At 32.4% G+C, this 20,676-nt stretch overlaps 1 protein-coding gene across 7 annotated transcripts in view; it reads left to right on the forward strand.

Annotated features, from left to right (window-relative positions):
- Window positions 1-20,676, forward strand: part of EPHA6 (EPH receptor A6) — an 868,006-nt gene that overhangs the window by 99,061 nt on the left and 748,269 nt on the right. For 2 of the 7 annotated variants that reach the window (XM_045501717.1, XM_045501718.1), the window contains exon 3: window positions 20,454-20,573. The exons of the other annotated variants lie outside the window; for them this stretch is intronic. In XM_045501717.1, coding sequence (XP_045357673.1) covers window positions 20,526-20,573 — 48 coding nt within the window. In that variant the 5' untranslated portion in view covers window positions 20,454-20,525. The remainder of the gene's footprint in view (window positions 1-20,453; window positions 20,574-20,676) is intronic. 7 annotated transcript variants of the gene reach the window in all.

The raw sequence follows: 20,676 nt of genomic DNA on the forward strand, positions 1-20,676 counted from the left end.
CATGCTCTGTCTCTCTCTGTCTCAAAAATAAATAAACGTTAAAAAAAAATTAAAAAAAAAACTTTTAGTAGGGGAGAATTTCCCAACTTTCTAAACCTGATCATATTCCCCTTGCATATGCTCTTTAACACTTTGCACATCACCTGCAGAGTGCATGTTATAATTATAATAGAATAATAATTTATGAGGTTAGATGTTCAATGTTACATTCTCCTCCTGAATCATAATCTCTGAGATAGTAGAGGCCAAACTGTCTGGTATATTGCTGTATCACCAGCACCTGTCTCAGTACGTTTTATGTAGTAGGTATTCAATAAGTATGTTTTGAATGAGCGATCTATAGGGATCTAAATACCATGAATAAGAAAACTTTTAAGATTAACTAATAACTTAGCTAAAGAGAACTAAAACTCAATGATGATTTTAATCTTTTTTTTTCTCATTCTTATCTCTGTAAGACAAACAGTCGTTGAGGACCTTTCTGTGCCAAGTATTGTGATAGAAACTAAGGAAGATGGGGTGCCTGCATGGCTCAGTCGGTTGAGCATCTGTCTCTTGATTTCTGCTCAGGTCATGATCTGCCTGTTCATGAGTTTTAACCCCATGTTGGGCTCTGTGCTCACAGTGCAGAGCCTGCTTGGAACTCTGTCTCTCCCTCTCTCTGCTCCTCCCCCACTATGCACATATACTCTCTCTCAAAATAAATAAACAAACACTTAAAAAAAAGAAACTAAGGGAAATAAGTGATAAGGTGTGTGAATAATAAATATTTAAAAAAAATAATGGCTACAATTCAAGAAAGGTGTATTGTAGAGGTACAATCAGCAATATTAAATAAACAGCTAAAAGTATAGATTTCTTCTCCTTATTACATCTTAAAGAAGAAAAAGCTTTATCTTTTATGGATCTTTCATATCCCTGAAGCTGCATATTAACTTTAAAATGTCTTTTATACCAAAATAGAAAGAATTGCCTGAGTAGAGCTTCTTTTAAAGTATAATTAGAGACTTGCTGTTAATGATTTATCAACAAAGATAAAGCACTAGTCTAAAAGATTAGGAGATATTGATGAATTGGAAATAGCTACCTTGTTGCTGTTCTTAAAAATCTACTTAAGTTTTTTGATCAATGATAAGTGAGTGAGTATCTATTCAGGAAAATTTTAAATTATGTATAAATAATAAAATAATAAAAATAATAACATGCTTTTAAGCCAGAAAAATCAATATTATTTTAAATACTGTTTGTAATTACATATTTCAAAAAGCCATTGTAATTACAAAAAACAGCCACAAATGTACTCATAAAAGTACCTAGTTCAAAAGGATCCATGTAGAATTTTGGCTTCCAAAGCAAATATTAAATTGAAAATTTTCTGGTAAAATTAATTTCAGCTCTTTAAGTTATCATTTGTGATTTAAAAAGAATAGGAATTCCAGAGACCCCAACTCAGTGAAATTTATGCAGTGTGTGGAGAAACTACTTCATAATTTTTGGCAGAGTTAAATGGCAATATGGCCATTAAGTAGAGAAATTCCTAGTAAAGGATATAGGTATTAACCAGAAAGAAAAGCAAGTTGAGAGAATCTTGTTTGCCAGGGAAATAAGATGTATGGATATTCTAGAATTAAATTCTCTATTTTGATTCCCCCCACCCACACTCTTTTCGATATTGAAATAAAACTTAAAAGAATGTTGAAGAATATTATCTAAATTCTTTTGTGAGATTTTGAGAGAATTGTGAGGTTAAAAAAATCAAATTTCAGTTGACTAAAATTGCATATACAGATTGGTGAAAAACAGTGTTAAGAAGTAAAACCTTTAGATAGGTAATTCAATTAAATATTTTTTGTCTCTACTATTAAATATGGGTACTGTGGATTGAATATAAAAGTTTATAAAGTTATGGGGACATTGAGGCATCAATATTTGCACTGTGAAGAAATAAGATATGTCTTCTTGAAAGGAAAGTAAGGGAAAAGGAAGTTAAAATAAGCCATAGTAGCTACCAGTTAAACTTTAATGTAAGGAAAATGCCACATGTATTAAAATATGTATTTCTTTATATTGCTTTAAAATCGAGCATTCCTTTATTCATGTGTATTATTAATTATTTACATTTTAATGTTAATAAGCTGTTTTCTGTTAGTGGTACATAGAGTAATTTAGGCTAATCCAACATATCTATACTGAAGAAAACGGTTGTTCCCTAATGGAAGCCATAGAATTACTGACTTAATGCATAAGCATGGTTAAATTGTTAATGTTTGGCTAGAATGGGAAGTGATTAAGGTAATAAATTCTACCTACTATGTACCTAATGCTTCACATATATTTTGAAATTCATTCTCACAAAAACTCTTTCATTAATTGATATTCTCATTTTGTAGCTAAGGAACCTAAAGCTTATAAATTGTAACAAAATTTCTTACATAATACAAGCACTTATTTTTCAGGGAGTCAAGATTTAAATAAAAATGTGTCTTATTCTAATCCATGTTCTTCTCTTTATACTGCAATAGCCCTCTCACATGTTGTTGATAACAGTAGCAATTGCAGCAGCATTAGTAATAATATAGTGATAGCATATACTTATTGGGCTTACTGTGTGCCAGACACTGTCCCCAGCACAGTGGGGACAGTATTAATTTAATACATTAATTCCATTTAATTCAAAAAAGAACTCTGTAAAATATATGCTGTTTTGTCATATTTTTATTGGTGAGAAGAAGAAACCAGGAAATAGGAGAAACCATAATTGTATGGGTGTATGTAGGTTTGTGTGATTCTACAGATGCAGGTAGAAATGCAGGCTTTTAATAAATTAAAATGGTATAGTACTTTGTATTTCAATGTGGTTTTAAATAAATTTCATCCTTTTAATAATTTATGATTTAAAAATGCTGATAATTGAGTCCTTGAAAAGGTTATAAAGTATTCAAGTCCTAAAGAAAGAGAATAGACCTATCCATATTTGTGGGTGGGTAAAAGACTGATGTGGACGTATTTGAACTTCTTGGTCCCAGGGTAGCCTAATAGGCATAATTAAATTTGATTTTTGGTTTAGGAGTTTGAGAACAGAACCGTAGGGAACCAGTTCATTCATATTGGTTGCCTGTAAACAGATGTCTAACTGGAGAGAAAGAAGTGGTGATTTTGATTTCTGTAGAGGAGAAAGAAATAAAAGCATACTTGGTAATTCTCATAATGGTAAGTTCCGGGAGTAGTTGAAATCCTTTTGTAGGCTTTTCCTTATATCATCTTTACCATTTGGTAGTAGTAGCATAGTAGTATTTTTGACATTACTTGGTAGGTTAATAAATATCCTTCTGTATTTACTGAAGTTCTGAGGGGGAAAATGTATGTCTTGAAGGGACCAAAGAAAAAACAATGAACTCCACTGTGGAATGGTGGAAAGTAAGTTTGGTCTAACATGGCAGAATGCATAGAAGACGGTCCTTTTGATTAAAAGACTTATTACTACATGAGGAGACCATTATTATTATTATTATTATTATTAATATGAGTCTCCAGAATCAGGGGGTCAGTGAGTTCAAAATACTGGGCAATCAGAAAATATAAGAAGTTCCCCCAATCACAAAGACTCAGTAACTTCAGAAAATTTGCAAAATGAGAAATTGGTACATTTTTATTAATTAACTTGTGTAACTTCGTACTTAGTAATCTTCAAAAGTATGGAAGATTTAGTATTTGCGAATATCTACAGTGCCATTAATGTTTTCAATTTTATAATTTCAGATAAAAAAAATTTTCCCAGTGGAATTTCTTTGATTCTTCTATATGGTATCTTTCAAAATTTTTTGCCATTGACAGTATAATTTTTACATTACAACCCCATATTTTAGAAAGTTATGAAAATAATACTTATTGTTACTATTTTCTATTTTACTTTTTCTAGTCTCTCCCCCTTCTCCTCCTGCTTTTCCTCCTTTTCCTCCTGCTCCTCCTCCTCCCCCCTCCTCTTCCTCCCCTCATCTCCATTTCCCCTCCCTGTTTTTTCTCTCATCTTGGTAGTCGTGACCGACTATAATTACATATTTTTTAAATGTTTATTTTTTGAGAGAGAGAGAGAGAGAGAGAGAGAGCGCGCACGCACAAGCCAGGGAGGGGCAGGGAGAGAGAGAGAGAGACAGAATCCAAAGCAGGCTCTAGGCTTCTAGCTGTCAGCACAGAGACCGACATGGGGCTTGAACTCACAAACTGTGAGATCATGACCTGAGCCAAAGTCGGACACTTAACTGGCTGAGCCACCCAGGCACCTCATGACCCACTATTATTTTGATGACCCAGTCATGATTGAGATTTTCAGTGCATTGAGATTGGAGCACAAAAAAGATTATGAGTTGTAGATAATTATTATTAAATTTGCATATATGCTAGAGGTTAAAATAGGTTTGAAGGGAAAAACAACTAATGGTATACTGTTCCAACTGGGCAAAATTATGTTTTCAATTTACATATTAAATATTTATAGCCTAATGTTATTAAAATATGAAAAGTATCCTTTTAAACCCTTACCTTTAAGATTTCAAAAGTTGTGCTGTGATAAACTAAGTTGCATAATAATGGATAGTCAGTATATAAAGGCATTACCTGATGGCTAAAATTTCTTTGCCCATTCAGTGATGGAAAGCAAAATACAAGACAGCAAAGAGATCTGAGTAGGAAATACATTAAAAATTATATACGGTACGGGTTTATAAAACATTGGGACCTTACTTTATAAGGCTTTTTGAAATTGTGTTTTAATAGTATTTTAAATAATTCATGGTTGGCTTTCATGTTTTTTAGTAAAAATAAATAGACATTTCACATTGTAAACATGGATTGAAGTGTGTATAAAAACATAAAGGAAGATATTACCCTAATTTAAAAAAATAGATGTTAGGTGCTTGGTGTCTATTTATAGACTCTAGGAATAGGACAGTCAAAACATGATTTAGGGTTTTAAAATAATTTTGAAACAATGTTTTGTACAAGTTCCGATTAAGAAGGTTAATGTTTGGGGCGCCTGGGTGGCTCAGTCAGTTGAACCTCTGACTTTGGCTCAGGTCATGATCTCACGGTGTGTGAGTTCGAGCCACGAGTTGGGCTCTGTGCTGACTGCTCAGAGCCTGGAGCCTTCTTCGGATTCTGTGTCTCCCTCTCTCTCTGACCCTCCCCTGTTCATGTTCTGCTCTCTCGGTCTCAAAAATAAATAAACATTAAAAAAATTTTTTTTTAAAAGGTTAATGTTTGAGTTTATAAAGCAGATGACCAGAATCCTACTATGAGTTGCCAGTTCTACCCTACTAGGAAGCAATGTTTATGACTGTAAAACTTCTAAATTATTTATTATTTCTATGACTAAGATTATGGCATTTTATGCAGTCTGTAATGGGGAAGGTAAAAAGCTAGTTAACTACTTTGAAACCTTAAAAATTGAATATTTTATAGAGTTAACCATAAGTTGTCTTGATTTTATGAAATGGTGCATTCAGAATTATTTAGCATTTTTAAAAACAGTTTAATTCAATGTATTATGCAGTCTTTATTTGAATTACATAGCAATTGAGTAATATTTCTTGTTTTTTTTTAATGTTTAGATTCTCGCTTATATATGAGGGATGACCAAAAAATATTGAGTGATCTGAAAGCATAGTATATTACTTTTGATTTATTATTTTATTTCACATTCTTATATACTTAGGTGTCTGACTAATAAATAAATTTCTGGTGGGGAAAGGAGTTTCTTTAGTTATAATACTACATAATGAATTTAATGTGTTTTTGAATTAATTTTTTAAATAAATCAAATACATAAACAAGGAAATATTACTTTAATAAAATATGTCACAGTTTCTTAATATAAGCTGGGAAATTTTATAGTTAACATAAAATGAAATCTAGGTTATTCCTTTTCATTCTACTACTTTATTCATAAATAAAATATGGGCAACAATTGAATATGGCCATTTTTTATAACTATGTATTTGAAAAAAATGTCTATTCTTTACAGGGTTTAAGGATATGTTATATATATTTTGCATTAATATCAAGAGTAAATAATTAGATAATCCATTACTACTACTCTGCAAACCAGAGGAAATACGAAGTATCATGAATATCAAAGTTAGAGAATCTTTTTGGGAATGACAGAAGCTCATAAATTCAGGTTTGAGATTAAGGATTAAATTTACATGTCTATATATAAAATACATTAAAAAAAAGTTTTAGGAAGAATTCAATTAAAGTTTGTGGCAGGATAATAGATTCCATAGAAATTCATAAAAGTACATTAATATTATCTACAAAGGAATGTTATGTTGTCTCTTGCTTAAAAATGACTCATTTAGGCACTTCATTTAATTTGGCTTTAGGGAATTTTTTATGTTTATGTCTATTTCAGTAAGAGAAACTATCTTTTTTCAGGCTACTGAGGCAGGGATTTTAATTGACTTTAATAACTTTTAGGTATTGGATACTATTTAAAGTCTCACAGATGTAAAAGCCTATGCCTTTGGCCAAAGGAGAAGTGTGTGTCCATCTCTAATAATACTTTTCTTAATATTTCTTTACTTGACAAATCACTTTGCTGCAAGCTCTTTGTGTTAATAATAAGTACACTGTGGATTTTTTTTCCTTTTTTTCCGTTCTGTGTTGTGTAAGTGTTATACTACTTTATAGAAGAAGAAAAGGAGTGCATACAAATCATAGTATGTCTCTGAGTGCAAATCTGTAATTTGTAAAGCTCTCCTTTGGTAATTACCCACTTATTTGATATAAATACTCATTAAAAGAATAAATTTTTAACCAGTTGCATATGTAAAAGCTAAAAACATAAAGCTTCCTGGAAACAAAAACAATAGGAGAATACATGACTTAAAAGTAGGCAAAGATTTCTTAAAGACTACTCAAAATCCTTACATTACAAATTAAGTTAAGGAGACAAGGGAAAGGCAACAGAAGTTGATTTTATCTTTTGCTTCTCATCATAACAAATGGTTGGTGGAAGAAAATAGTAAAAATAAAATTGCCAAAGTAGTTTTGTGTTATGTAAGTTTTCTTATCAGTGACATATTTTCCTATAACAAAAGATGTTTAAACTTAAACTTTAAATTAATGCCAAATTAATTGGTGGAAAAAGTGATTAAGTGATGGAAAAGCACACAGGATTTAAGGGTGTAATTTTCATCTACCTATCATAAATTAGAAAGATCCCCTTTCATTACAGTGTAAACTACAGGACATATTAAACAAAATGAAAACATGCCTTCATTTATTCATTTATTCAATTCACAGTATATTTAGTGAACGTTTATGTAGTGCCAAAGACTTGCTCTTCACGAGTTTTTAAGAGCTAGTGTCAAATTTCTCTTGGCCAATTAAGTTGTATTTACAGTGACAAACAAACCAGCTAACATTTCCACTTAGATAAGCTATCTTTGTATTGATATATAGATGTTTCTTTTGCAATTTATTTCAGAAGCCTTTGAAGAAGACTTCTTATAGGATTTTCTTTATAATTGTGTGGGTATATGTATGTCAATACTATATTATATTTTTTAGGATGTACATATATATATATATATATATATGTGTATATTTGTGTCTTTCTGGGAAGACATCCCTTTATTTTATTTTATTTTTTATTGAGAGAGAGAGTGCGAGCAGGGGAGGGCAGAGGAAAAGGGAGAGAGAAAATCTTAAGTAGGCTCCACCAGTGCGGAGACTGATGTGGGGCTCAATCTCACAATCATGAGATCATGAGCTGAAATCACGAGTTGGATGCTTAACCAACTGAGCCACTCAGGTGCCACAAGACCTCCATTTTTAAAAATAAAAATAGGGACGCCTGGGTGGTGCAGTCGGTTAAGCGTCCGACTTCAGCCAGGTCACGATCTCGCAGTCCGGGAGTTCAAGCCCCGCGTAGGGCTCTGTGCTGACAGCTCAGAGCCTGGAGCCTGTTTCCGATTCTTTGTCTCCCTCTCTCTGCCCCTCCCCCGTTCATGCTCTGTCTCCCTCTCTGTCCCAAAAATAAATAAACGTTGGAAAAAAAAATTAAAAATAAAAATAAGTGCGCCTGGGTGGCTCAGTTGGTTGAGCGTCCAACTTCAGCTCAGGTCATGATCTCACAATTTGTGAGTTTGAGCCCTGCATCGGGCTCTGTGCTGACAGCTCAGAGCTTGGAGCCTGCTTTCGATTCTGTCTCCCTCTCTCTCTGACCCTCCCCCTGCTTGCACTCTGTCTCTCTTTCCCTCAAAATAAATAAACATATATTTTTTTAAATAGACCCATAAAATGACTTCAACTTAAATAAAATTTCTTGTTCTCTATAGTGGAAACCTAAATAATTAAAACTTATGTATGTTGTAGAATAAAAATAATTTGTTTCAGTTTTGAGTAGAATTTGAAATACTAATTTATGTAAGCTTCAAGAAAAAGAAAATTTTATATAATGCAAGATTTTATGGATTATAAAAGAGCATTAACTTTAGCCATCTTTTGTCTGGAATTCTTTAAGGCTATTATCTATATAAGAAAAAAAAAAGTTAATTCTAATACATATATCCAGATTATGTTTTACTTTAAGACTGAGAATTATACATATAACTTTATCTATAAAAATAGGAAAATATGCATAGTAAAAACTCACTGGTGATAATGTTAGAGGTGATTGCAAGTTTCTTCATGATTAGCATACAATGAGAACATTACTTTGTAAAAGTTATTAAAATCGTCTGATAATTGAAGATTGGTAAGCACTTATTTTTCTTTTCCAGATCAAACATATATAGAGGAAAATATTAGTTAACTATATAAATCATCTTACATGTTTTCTTTTTGTATTATTATGATTTTTTCCAAGTACATATATGTTTGGTTAAATTTTTTAAACTTCAAAAATATCCAGAAAAATCAAATGTATCATTTCTAAAATCATATATTTTTATGATTGTTTTTCTCCTAATGTAAAATATTTAGGATTATAAATATTTTTGGCTAATATTGGCAATGGTGAATCTCTCAATGCTTTCATCAGTCTCCTCAATTAGAATAGCTAACAAATACTAAATAAATTAATTTCCAGAGATGATTTTGAAATTTATTGAAAAGTCATGACTGCTAATGTACTGTGTATATTTGTGATAACATTGAAATCAGGTTAATGGAGCTTCTGTTGGTCAAGATTATGAAAATTTAAGCATGAAAAAGAATAATGACTGAAGTTGATTGAAACATATTAAGTATATTAAAATCCATCGGTCTACTTTGATGTGAAAGAGAGAGAAAACAGAAAAAAACTATTATTTGATAAATATTATACCAAATCCTGGGGTGCCTGAGTGGCTCAGTTAGTTGAGCGTCCAGCTTCAGCTCAGGTCATGGTCTCACGGTTTGTGAGTTCAAGCCCCGTGTCAGGCTCTGTGCGGTCACTCGGAGCCTGAAGCCTGCTTCGGATTCTGTCTCCTTCTCTCTGCCCCTCCCGACTTGTGCTCTGTCTCTCTGTCTCTCAAAAGATAAATAAATGTAAAAAATTAAAAAAATATATTATACCAAATCCTTACTCTGAAAATTTGTAATTAAAGAAAGGAATTAAACATTTATGCTTATTTTTGTAACAACTCTATTTCTGGGTAACCAAATAGTCTCAGTTCATGAGGTACAGCTTTTCATTACAGAAAAATGCCTTCTACTAAATAAAGAAGGAATGGTAGTATTAGAAAAATCACCATTTAACAAAACTTAGTGGAATAATTAATTCAGCACATACTGTCAAAGGATATTAAACTCATAGGTAAAATATTTGTGGTAGCAAATTGATTGGCTTTAAAAAGTAGAATCATAATCAAATGCAAGATGTACACCTCTATTGAAAATGTCAGTAAATTTGAAAATAGACTGTGTATGTAGATAACATTAAAGAATTGGTGTTAATTTTATTGAATATGATAATAGTATGATGGTTATGAAGGAAAATATTTTTAGAAGAGTCTAGCTAAAGTATTTACAATGTTATGTATAAATTAAAAAATGATAAAAAATGATATTTGGAAATAAATCTAAGTGATGTACCTCCTCCAACTTTTTATCCTCCTGAATATATTTTGAGCAATTTTTTTTTAATATTTTAAAAACCATTATAGAGTGTAGGTTAATTATCTACCCATCTTTTTCATTTTATTACTTCATCAAAAGCCTATAAAAAGAAAACCTTTATCCTAGTATTTAACATATTTCACATTACTTAAACCACATGAATTAGAAATTCATAATGAATTTGATATAATGAAGAAAATGATGAATGTCTAAAAGGATTAATCTGCTGAATTTAAAAGGAAATTAAATTGCCTTAGTATATCTCCCTCTACTAATGATATATTTAATTATTGGATCTCCTAGTTTCAAAAGTTGCCAACCTGCCTTTGTTATTTATATATTACTAAATTTCTTTAAAGATATTTACAAAAATGTTAGTTTAAATATTTGCACACTTTCAAAATTCACACTTTGCCATAGACAGATCTCTAGATAGTAAATAGTATAGTTTCTTAGGATTCCACTAGCTCTACTTTGGTTTTTAAATTTCCCCAATTAAAATTAGTATGTTATAATGTAATTCACTCGTAATTCTACAGTTTCATTAGCACCTTGCATTAAGAGGGAAAACAAGAAAGATTAGGGATCAAGAAGACAGACATTTTGGGAGCACAAGTACGTTTAGGACATGGTAGTTTTTTTGGAAGAGAAGAATTTAGTATGAAATTATAGGGATACAGATTTTATGACTATTTTTTAATTTTTTTAAAGTTTATTTATTTTGAGAAAAAGAGTTTGAGTGGGGGAGGGGCACAGAAAGAAGGAGAGAGAGACAGAGAGAGACAGAGAAACAGAGAGAGACAGAGAATCCTAAGCAGGCTCCATGCTGTCACCACAGAGCCCAACATAGGGCTTGATTTCATGAACTGTGAGATCATGTTCTTAACTGAAACCAAGAGTCAGACACTTAACTGACTGAGACACCCAGTTACCCCCAGAGTTTGACTATAAATTGAAGTTGGAGGAAAGTTAAAATATGTAAAACAACTAATTGTGGATTGATGAATCAGACAAGGGAGAGTGTATAGATACTTGTTTCTATTAGGGGGTATTATAAACAATACTGTGATGATCATCTTGTCATACAACAGGAAATGACCAGATACCAGTTGTTATTATTTATAGGAAATGGCTTTATTACTGTAGTGTTTTGTGGCAAATTTTATATAACAATTATGAAGTAGCCTCTGAAGTAGTAATTTAATGTAGAGAACCAACAAGTTTAAGATTTCTTACATCAAAAATCATGTTAGTTGGTGTGGGTGGCTCACTCCATTAAGCGTCCAACTCTTTATTTCAGCTCATGTCATGCTCTCATGGTTTGTGGGATCAAGTCCCACTTTGGGCTTTGTGCTGGCAGTGTAGAGCCTGCTTGGGATTCTCTATTTCCCTCTCCCTGCCCCTCCTTCCCCCAAAATAAATAAACATCTAAAAAATGATATTACATACTAATATTTTTACAAATACCTAAATATTAAGTTGTTTTCCTTTCCCATACATCCCACTTCAACACACACACACACACACACACACAAAACAAATTTTATCTTGTAGTTTGGTTTCCTTGAAGCAGCAGAATTTATGCAAGTGATTTTTTTCAAGGAAACAACTTTTGCAAAATAAGGGTTTAGAGCCAATACTTGAACTCCATAAGGATCAACAATAATTTAAAATACTTTCCTCAGTAAGCCTTAAAAATACATTTTAGGTACGTCCAAATGATCTGCAAATTGTAAGGCTTTTGATACCAATAAGTGCTAGAATTAAGTTGTACAAAGGCAGAGATTTTTATGTGTTTTGCTCACAACTATACCAAATGCCCAAAAATTACTTGGTGTATAATGAGCATGAAATTAATCATTATACTTCCATTAGCACCATATGAGTCTACTTTACCAAAGCTAGTAATTTTTTTTTTTTTTTTTGGTGTGAAATCCTGAAGTAAGATTTCTTGAAATAATGCTAATATGGATTTCCACATTTGAAAATGGTTCCCATATATACGCTGTGCTCACCCTCATCATTTTATAAACTTGTCAGTGATGCAGCCAACATTTTACTTGGTCAGTATTATGGAACTTAACATATATAATATTGGGCTTTATTTTATAAACCAATTTAATAAACTAAAGATTTTGATCTATAATAATTCTTGCTAATTGGTCATTGGAATTCATCATTGGTATTTCATTTTTGTAAATCATCTGAATATGACTTTTCTTAGCTTTCAGAACTTCTCCATGGTCCTTACTTTTTTAGATGTTCTCCATGTGTGTCTTTGAACTTCAGAACTTTCATACAATTTTAATGAACATTAGGTAAATATTTCATTCTATGACAGATTCCATATCTTCGTCCAACTCTGCCATATCAAGAAAAAAATTATCTCTACCCAATTCTGAAAGAAGAGTAGCATAATGTGAATGATGATATTTTAAAAGTTTATTTATAAAACGCACAAAAGTAAAAAAAAAACAGAAGCCACCTCATTAACATCACTTGGTCAATTATAATATTTAACTTTTTAAGAAGTACTTTAAGGTTGTAATTTCTAATTGAGTGCCCTAACTTTTAAATAACTTAATTCTTTAATATTTTCTAGAAGTTTTAATTGAAGTATAACTGACATGCAGTTTTATTTTAGTTTCGGGTATACAACATCATGATATATTTTTATACATTACCAAATGTAAGTCTAGTTACCATCCATAACCATACAAAGTTATTACAATATTATTAACTATATTCCCTATGCTGTATATTATATCCTCATGATTTATTTTATAACTGGAAGTTTGTACTTCTTCATTCTATTTACCTATTCTGCCCACTTCTCAACACATTCCCACTCTGGTACCAGTAGTTTGTTTCCTATATCTATGAGTCTGTTTCTGTTTTTTTGTTGTTGTTGTTGTTTTTGTTTTGTTTTTTAGATTCCACATATAAGTGAGCTCATATGATAGTTGTCTTTCTGTATCTGATTTATATCACTTAGCATTATGCTCTCTAGATCCATCCATGTTTTTGCAAATGGCAAGATTTCATTCCTTTTATGGCTGAGTAATATTCCATTGTACATATATATCACATCTTTGTTCATTTACCATTAATGGACACTTAGTGAAGAATGCTGCAATGAACATAGGGGTGCATGTATCTCTTCAAATTAGTACTGTAGCTTTTTTTCGGATAAATACCTGGAAGTGGAATTGCTAGATCATATGGTAGTTCTATTTTTAATTTTTGGAGGAACCTCCTTACTGTTTTCCATAGTGACTGCACTATGTGTGGTATATAAGAGTTCCCTTTTTTCCACATTATTGCCATCAGTTGTTATTTCTTGTCTTTTTGATGATAGTCAATTTGACAGGTATGAGGTGATATCTCATTGTGGTTTTGATTTGCATTTCTCAGATAATTAGTGATGCTGAGCATCTTTTCATGTGCCTATTGACCATCTGCATGTCTTCTTTGGAAAAATATCTATTTAAGTCCTTTGCCCATTTTTTAGTCAGCTAGCTTGCTTGCTTATTTATTTATTTATTTATTTATTTATTTATTTATTTTTGGTATTGAGTTTTTTAAGTTCTTTATATTTGGATTTTAACTTCTAATTGGATGTAAGATTTGCAGATATCTTCTCACATTCTTTAGCTTGCCTTTTCATTTTGTTGATGGTTTCTTTTGGTGTGCAAAAGCTTTTTAGTTTGATATAATCCCATTTGTTTATTTTAGCTTTTGTTATCCTTGCCTGAGGAGACTGTTCCAAAAAAATATTGCTAGGGCTGATGTCAAAGAACTTACTGCCTATGTTTTCTTCAGAGAGTTTTATGGTTTTATTATCTTACGTTCAAGTCCTTAATCCGTTTTGTATATTTTCCACAATTTAATGTTCTTGTTAATTCAGCAACAAACTACTATTCCAACAACTTTAGTACTTTTGTAACCATTTACAAAATGATTTATGTATTAGTTTTTACTTTGTTTTCCTAGCAAACAACTGATGTCTATAATTAAAATCTCCCAAGATCCTAATTAAAAAAGAACCAATAGTTTTTATTTATCCTGCTTGGAATTTGCTGAGCTTCCTGAACCTGTGGGTTTCTTTGTGATGGAACTTAGAAAATATTTTGTCATAATGTTTTTGAATGTTTCTGCCCCAATCTCTCTCTCCTCTCTGAGATCCTAAAAGGTGGATGCAGGGTATCTTCATATTAGCTCTCAGGTTATTGAGGTTGTATTCCCTTTTCTGTTTTTCAGTCTTTTCCCTCTGTATGATTTAGTGTGGATTATTTCTATTAACCCATGTTTCACTGATTCTTTTTCTATTTTGTCCAATATATTTTTAATTTAAACTAATGGATTTTTTTTTAATTTCTGATACTGCATTGTTCAATTCCAGAATTTCTTCTTAGCTGCTGTCTTGTCTATTTGTTTCAATTGACAGATTTTTTCTTGATACTGATTCACATTTTCTTGTTTTTCCATGTTTAGTAAGTTTTATTATATACTGAACATTGTGAATGATATATTTTAAAGACTGGATATTGAAATTTTCTTCTGAAAACCTTTGAATAGTCTTCTAGCAGGCAATTTAAATTACTTGTAGATTACCTTGATTTTTTTTGGAGGCTTGGTTTTAGGCTTTGTTAGGGCTATTCAGTCTATTAATTGTTTTGCACTTAGTTGTAGAAACAATCCCTTAGTCTGCAGACAAGGACAGCTGGAGTATTTACAAACTCTGAATTTGTTGAGACTTAACTGTGAATTCACCTCCCTTGGGGTACTCAACTGCTAAAATCTCTACTAAGCTCTTTCAAGGCTTTCAGTTTTTTTCCTCTGGGCTGCTTTTAGCCTTGCTTAGAAAAAGAGCAGTTTGAGTGATGTGTATGTGCAGCTTTTGGACCCCACCTTCTTTGGCTGTCCACAGTCACACCCCCAGCCCTCATTTCCAGCTGCTCTGAAAGTCAAAGTCCAACTTCTGATTCCTCCATAGAGATTCAGTAAAAAAGCTTTCTAATTGAGCTCTTTTCTATTCCCTTCCAGTCGCCCCCCTATATTAAGAGACTGTGGGCCCTCACTATGGGGGTGTCTGAAATCTGACACAGCACCAGTGTCACCAGCACTTTTCTTTCAAAGATCTCATTCATCTCCTTTAGATTCTGCCTCCCTTAAGTCTCTTCCAGTTTTTCCCCAGAGTTTATTCTTACTATTAGCAGAAGACAATTTATCAGAAGCTAGCCTACCTATATCAAAGGCTGAAGACATGCCCTTGTAGTTTTTTTAATAGTCTTTCTAAATAACTAATATAGTAACATTTAAAACCATGGACTTGTGAAATTTTATTTATCCTTTAAGATTTGTGACTCTTATGAGGCTATATTTTTGAGGTGTTCCCCTCCCCCCACTTGGCCATCCTGTCAAAACTTCATGTTACTTTTACCTTCTGCCAAAAGTATATGTAGATATTCTTTTTTTTAAATTTTTTAATGTTTATTTTTGAGAGAGAGAGAGAGAGCGAGCGAGCGCGGGGGAGGGGCAGAGAAAGGGAGACACAGAATTCTAAGCAGGCTCCAGGCTCTGAGGTGTCAGCACAGAGCCCTACATGGGGCTCAAACCCACTAGCTGTGAAATCATGACTTGAGCTGAAGTCAGACGCTTAACCAAGTAAGCCACCCAGGCGCCCAATATTCTTTATTTTTAAAGTTTATTTATTTGAGAGAGAGCGAGAGAGAGCATGCTTAACCAACTGAGCCACCCAGGCATCCCTATACATAGATATTCTTATATATCTCTCTTTAATTTCTTCTTTTCTGGGAAGTTATGGGTATCTTTAATACCATTCTGTACAAGCAAACAAAACTCAATCTTAGAACATTTTTTTTCCTTTATTTTAGGCTAGAAAAGCAGTTCACCAGGAGTGCACTGGAGTTATCATTCTAGGATGGTTATATTGAGAGTAGAAAATTCCAGGGTTCCAAGGATATTGCTGCACCCTATCAGCAGTATCATAAGGGGAACAAAAGGTGGGGATAGGTTAATGACCTTTCATACCCTGGACTTAAGGACTAACTATTTTTACCTGAAAGCATGTCAAAACCAGCAAGCACTTTTATAATCTCTTATCCCTACCCATTACTAAACTCAATATGTCCATTGAGTTAGATTTGCAAATGTACTGAGGGAATCCCAGTATTTGCAATGGCAGCTCAACAGAAAACTTTGTAATTTTTTTACCATAAGTCTCTCCTATTGCCACATATTATATTTTTCAGTATAGGCCACTGTTATCTAAAGTGTACACTGGGGAGAAATGTCCCATGATGTATTTCATCAAAATTTGGGGCGCCTGGGTGGCGCAGTCAGTTAAGCGTCCGACTTCAGCCAGGTCACGATCTCGCGGTCCGTGAGTTCGAGCCCCGCGTCAGGCTCTGGGCTGATGGCTCAGAGCCTGGAGCCTGTTTCCGATTCTGTGTCTCCCTCTCTCTCTGCCCCTCCCCCGTTCATGCTCTGTCTCTCTCTGTCCTAAAAATAAATAAACGTTGAAAAAAAAATTAAAAAAAAAAAATAGAGGCATATCGGGGCACCTGGGTGGCTCAGTCGATTAAGCATGCAACTTCAGCTCAGGTCATGATCTCAGGGTTCATGAGTTCAAGCCCTGTGTTGGGCTCTGTGATTACAGCTCAGAGCCTGAAGCCTGCTTCGGATTCTGTGTCTCCCTCTCTTTCTGCCCCACCCCTGCTTGCACTCTGTCTCTCAAAAATGAATAAGCGTTAAAAATTTCGAAAAAAAAGGAAGTAAATAGCATACCCTTCCTAAGTTAAAATAGCATTTTAAAGACTGAAATATTTTTAATTATAAAAATAAATAATCCAACACAAACATGCAGACAACACTTAAATCTGATTCTCAGGTTTCCCATAATTTGTTTCACTGAGGAATTCTTTTTTGTTATTATAGTTCTCTCATTTCTTCCTGATGCTGTGCAAAATTATTTTGCATGTCTTCAATAAATTCAGATTCGTCTTAGTCCCTCCATGTAACCTTACCAGTTGTTTTCTATTCATTCTTTATTGCTCTCTAAGCTAATTAGATACTCACTGGGAACTTTAAAACCCTTTATTTAATAACTGAATAATTGTATTAATCTTTATTTATGCTATAATGAAGTTTATAATTAAGGATGTTCATGAGCTGCTACCATTCTTCTGCTTACTCATCTTAATACTTGAGGATCTATATACTTAGAAAATTTCACTTTCTTTCCTTTAAACTGAAGTTCATACTCAATCTCTTATAAGACATTGGCTGAAATTGCCTAAAACAATTTGATATTTAAAATTTTGCTTATATCAATTAGTACATATGTGTGGCATGTCTATTTATGTGATGTAATAATCTTCCAGGAAGAAAAAATAATTTGCCATTTATGAACCCTGTATTTCATTACTAAATCATGGAAAATGAAGTTTTTACTAGTTTCACCTCTATAATATGCCTGGTTTATCTGTCATAACTTTGAACATGTTTCTCTTAGACTGTGCTTTTGTTCAGACCAAACTTTGCCCTGGTTCATTTTTTTTTTTTTTTCTTTTTCTTTCATAGTTCGCTCTTTTCGTTTTGAATTCTTCTTGCTTATGCAAAGTGCCAACCTATTAGCCAGGAATTTGTGAAAATCAAACTAATTTTATTATTGTTGTATGTTTTAACTTTGGCACCTTCAAATTTAAAAGACATATTTAAATTGAATACTTAATGAACACTTGGGAACTCTGTGAACTCTTATTTTTGTAGATATCTTGGAAAGATTTTATTTGCTTATGTTATAGCTTATCTTAAAGACAACACAGCTTCTATTTTGTAGGTTTTTGTCACAGCAAGTTGCCTCTGAACATACCTTCAATTCTGCAGGTTTTCTTGTTGTTCATAATCAGGTGTTCTGATTACATATGATTTTCCTTAAGTCTTTGCAATATTGTATTGGTGAACACCTCCACCTTAGAAGTTTCTGTTGTTAAATCATCAGTTCCCCATCCAGTATTTTCTGTTCATGCTGAGTAAGTTAAATAGAGCTTCTCTATCAAAATGTGAAATATATTTCCCTGTTTTAATGAGTTCTTTTCCCACAGGGAGAAATAAATTTGCACACATTTAAGCCACAAAGACGGATGTTTATAAATAGACTATTGTGATTTTTAACTTAAATTTAAGTCACAGGACAGTATTAATTTCTATCAGATTTTCCTTCCTTGAATCAAGCTTTGGTCTTCATTTTTGTTTTTAGAGTTTATTCTTAAAGGTTAATTCTAATTTTATTCTGTCATTATTATTAAATAAATTATATTAACACATTTGAGTTTTATTATCTTAGTTGTAAATTATCATTTGTTTTTTAGAGTCAATTTTTTCAGCATACCTTATTATTTTTGAAATGTGTTTCAAAATAACCAAATACAGATTCCTAGAATAATCCAACAAAATATATCAATATCAAGCAGAAATAGACAATTCTACTGATTTTGTGTTTCATTAAGCAAACTACATATTGTGTAACTGTAATTTCACTATATGTATAACTATGTCACAGTCATATGGTAAGTGGATATAAGAATATTTGTAGAAATTAACTTATAGTATTCATATTAATTTACATTGTTTTCAAGTATTAGTGAATTTTAGATAAAGTTATAAATTTAAGAGTACACAAGTGGGAAGGCAAATGACATTGAAATAAGTATTAACAAATTTAAGTACCATAAAACAATTAAATAATTCAAATGTCTTTTTCCTAAAGGACCATCAATCCTAAATATGAAAACATCAGCTAGAAAATGTTTATTTTGAGAGAGAGAGAGAGAGAGAGAGAGAGAAAGAGAGAGAGAGAGAGAGAGAGAAAATCCCAAGCAGGCTCTGCACTGTCAGCACAGAGCCTGACATAGGGCTCAGTCTCATAAACCATGGGATCGTGCTCTGAGCCAAAATCAAGAGTCAGATGTGTAACTGACTATGCCATCCAGGTGCTCCCCACAAAAATCCTTTATTTTTATTTATTCATTATTATAAAGTTTATTTATATATTTTGAGAGAGAGAGTGAGAGAAAGGGAGAGAGAGAGAGAGAGAGAGACCGTGTATAAGCGGGGGAGGGGCAGAGAGAGAGAGAATCCCAAGCAGGCTCTGTACTGTCAGCGCTGAGCCCAGTGTGGGGCTCAAACCCATGAACCTCGAGATCATGTCCTGAGCCAAAGTCGGAGGCTTAACCGACTAAGCCACCCAGGTGCCTCCCAAAAAATCCTTTAAATATGATCATTTTAGATATTGTATTGGTTCCTAGCATTATAAAAGTATTCTCCATTACTTGTTTTTTCAGTATACTAGCACTATAAAAAATGGTGATACTGTTTGCAATTTATATCCACTTTCAATCATACTACAGAAATTCAAATGTATTGGCTCTCTAGTGTCCATCCAAGCCTTGTAAAGTTTAATCCAGTAACATTGAGTATTTAGATTAATAGTTACTGTTTTAGCAACCTCTCTTCTTTAAATATTTATTACTATGTTCGTTTTCACTAAACCAGAAGATAATACCCACATTACCAACGTTTTTATGGATTTTAGAAAACAACTATAACTAAATCATCCAATAGTTTTACTACATGCCAGGTAGTTAATACTGGGGAAGAATCAAATCAAAATATATTTTTCATGTTGTAACTAATTATGCTGATCATTTCAACAAACTAAAGATGATATATATATTTGCCAACATATAATCTTATCTTTTTCATTCAATTCATTAGAAATGTAATTAGTGATACTTTCATTTTCGATAAACACAAATATATAACTATTTCATATATATGTGACATATGTATGTAAAATTATTAGTACACATGGAAATGATTCTTATTTATCATCATTAAACAATGCATTTCATTTTTTCTGGACTGTATAGGGCCATATACTATTTAAATATTTTTGAAAATGTAGCTTATAAAGATAACATATCAAAAGTTTTATATTGTCCTAAAGCATCATATTTCATTTTTTATAAAGGATACCACCCTAAATACTTCAGTTTTTCTTAGAAATCATTTTTATGTGTGTGTAGTTCTAAGGATGTTTCTGATCTGACTCACACAAGCATAATTTCAAATATAGCCTGATTTGAATTAATACAATGTAATTATATTTTTCTTGAGCATATTGTTAATTTTACATGAGAGCACTCATTAGTGAAAATGAATACGTGTGTCATACCATATAACACCTTCACCATGCAAAGTTGCTAAAACAGTATGGAAAAAACCTCATAAGGAAAATTTGATATAGCTTTCCTATGCTTTTCCAGACCTATTTCCAACACTGCTAAAAGGGGGGAAAATTCGAGAAGGCACTGAAGAGACCACCTCACCAGACCCTGATGTTACTTCTCCTCTGGATGTACATGCTGCAGCTCCATAGGAGCCAGGTTGGAAAAGTTTCTAGGAAAACAGCATATTCCTTAATAACATATATTTTTAAGTAGAAAGACTTTTTTTCCTATTTGGCAGTTTGTCTTTTTAGGCCCCAGA

Source organism: Leopardus geoffroyi, chromosome C2 (assembly GCF_018350155.1).
Source record: "Leopardus geoffroyi isolate Oge1 chromosome C2, O.geoffroyi_Oge1_pat1.0, whole genome shotgun sequence".
NCBI classification, from domain to species: Eukaryota; Metazoa; Chordata; class Mammalia; order Carnivora; family Felidae; genus Leopardus; species Leopardus geoffroyi.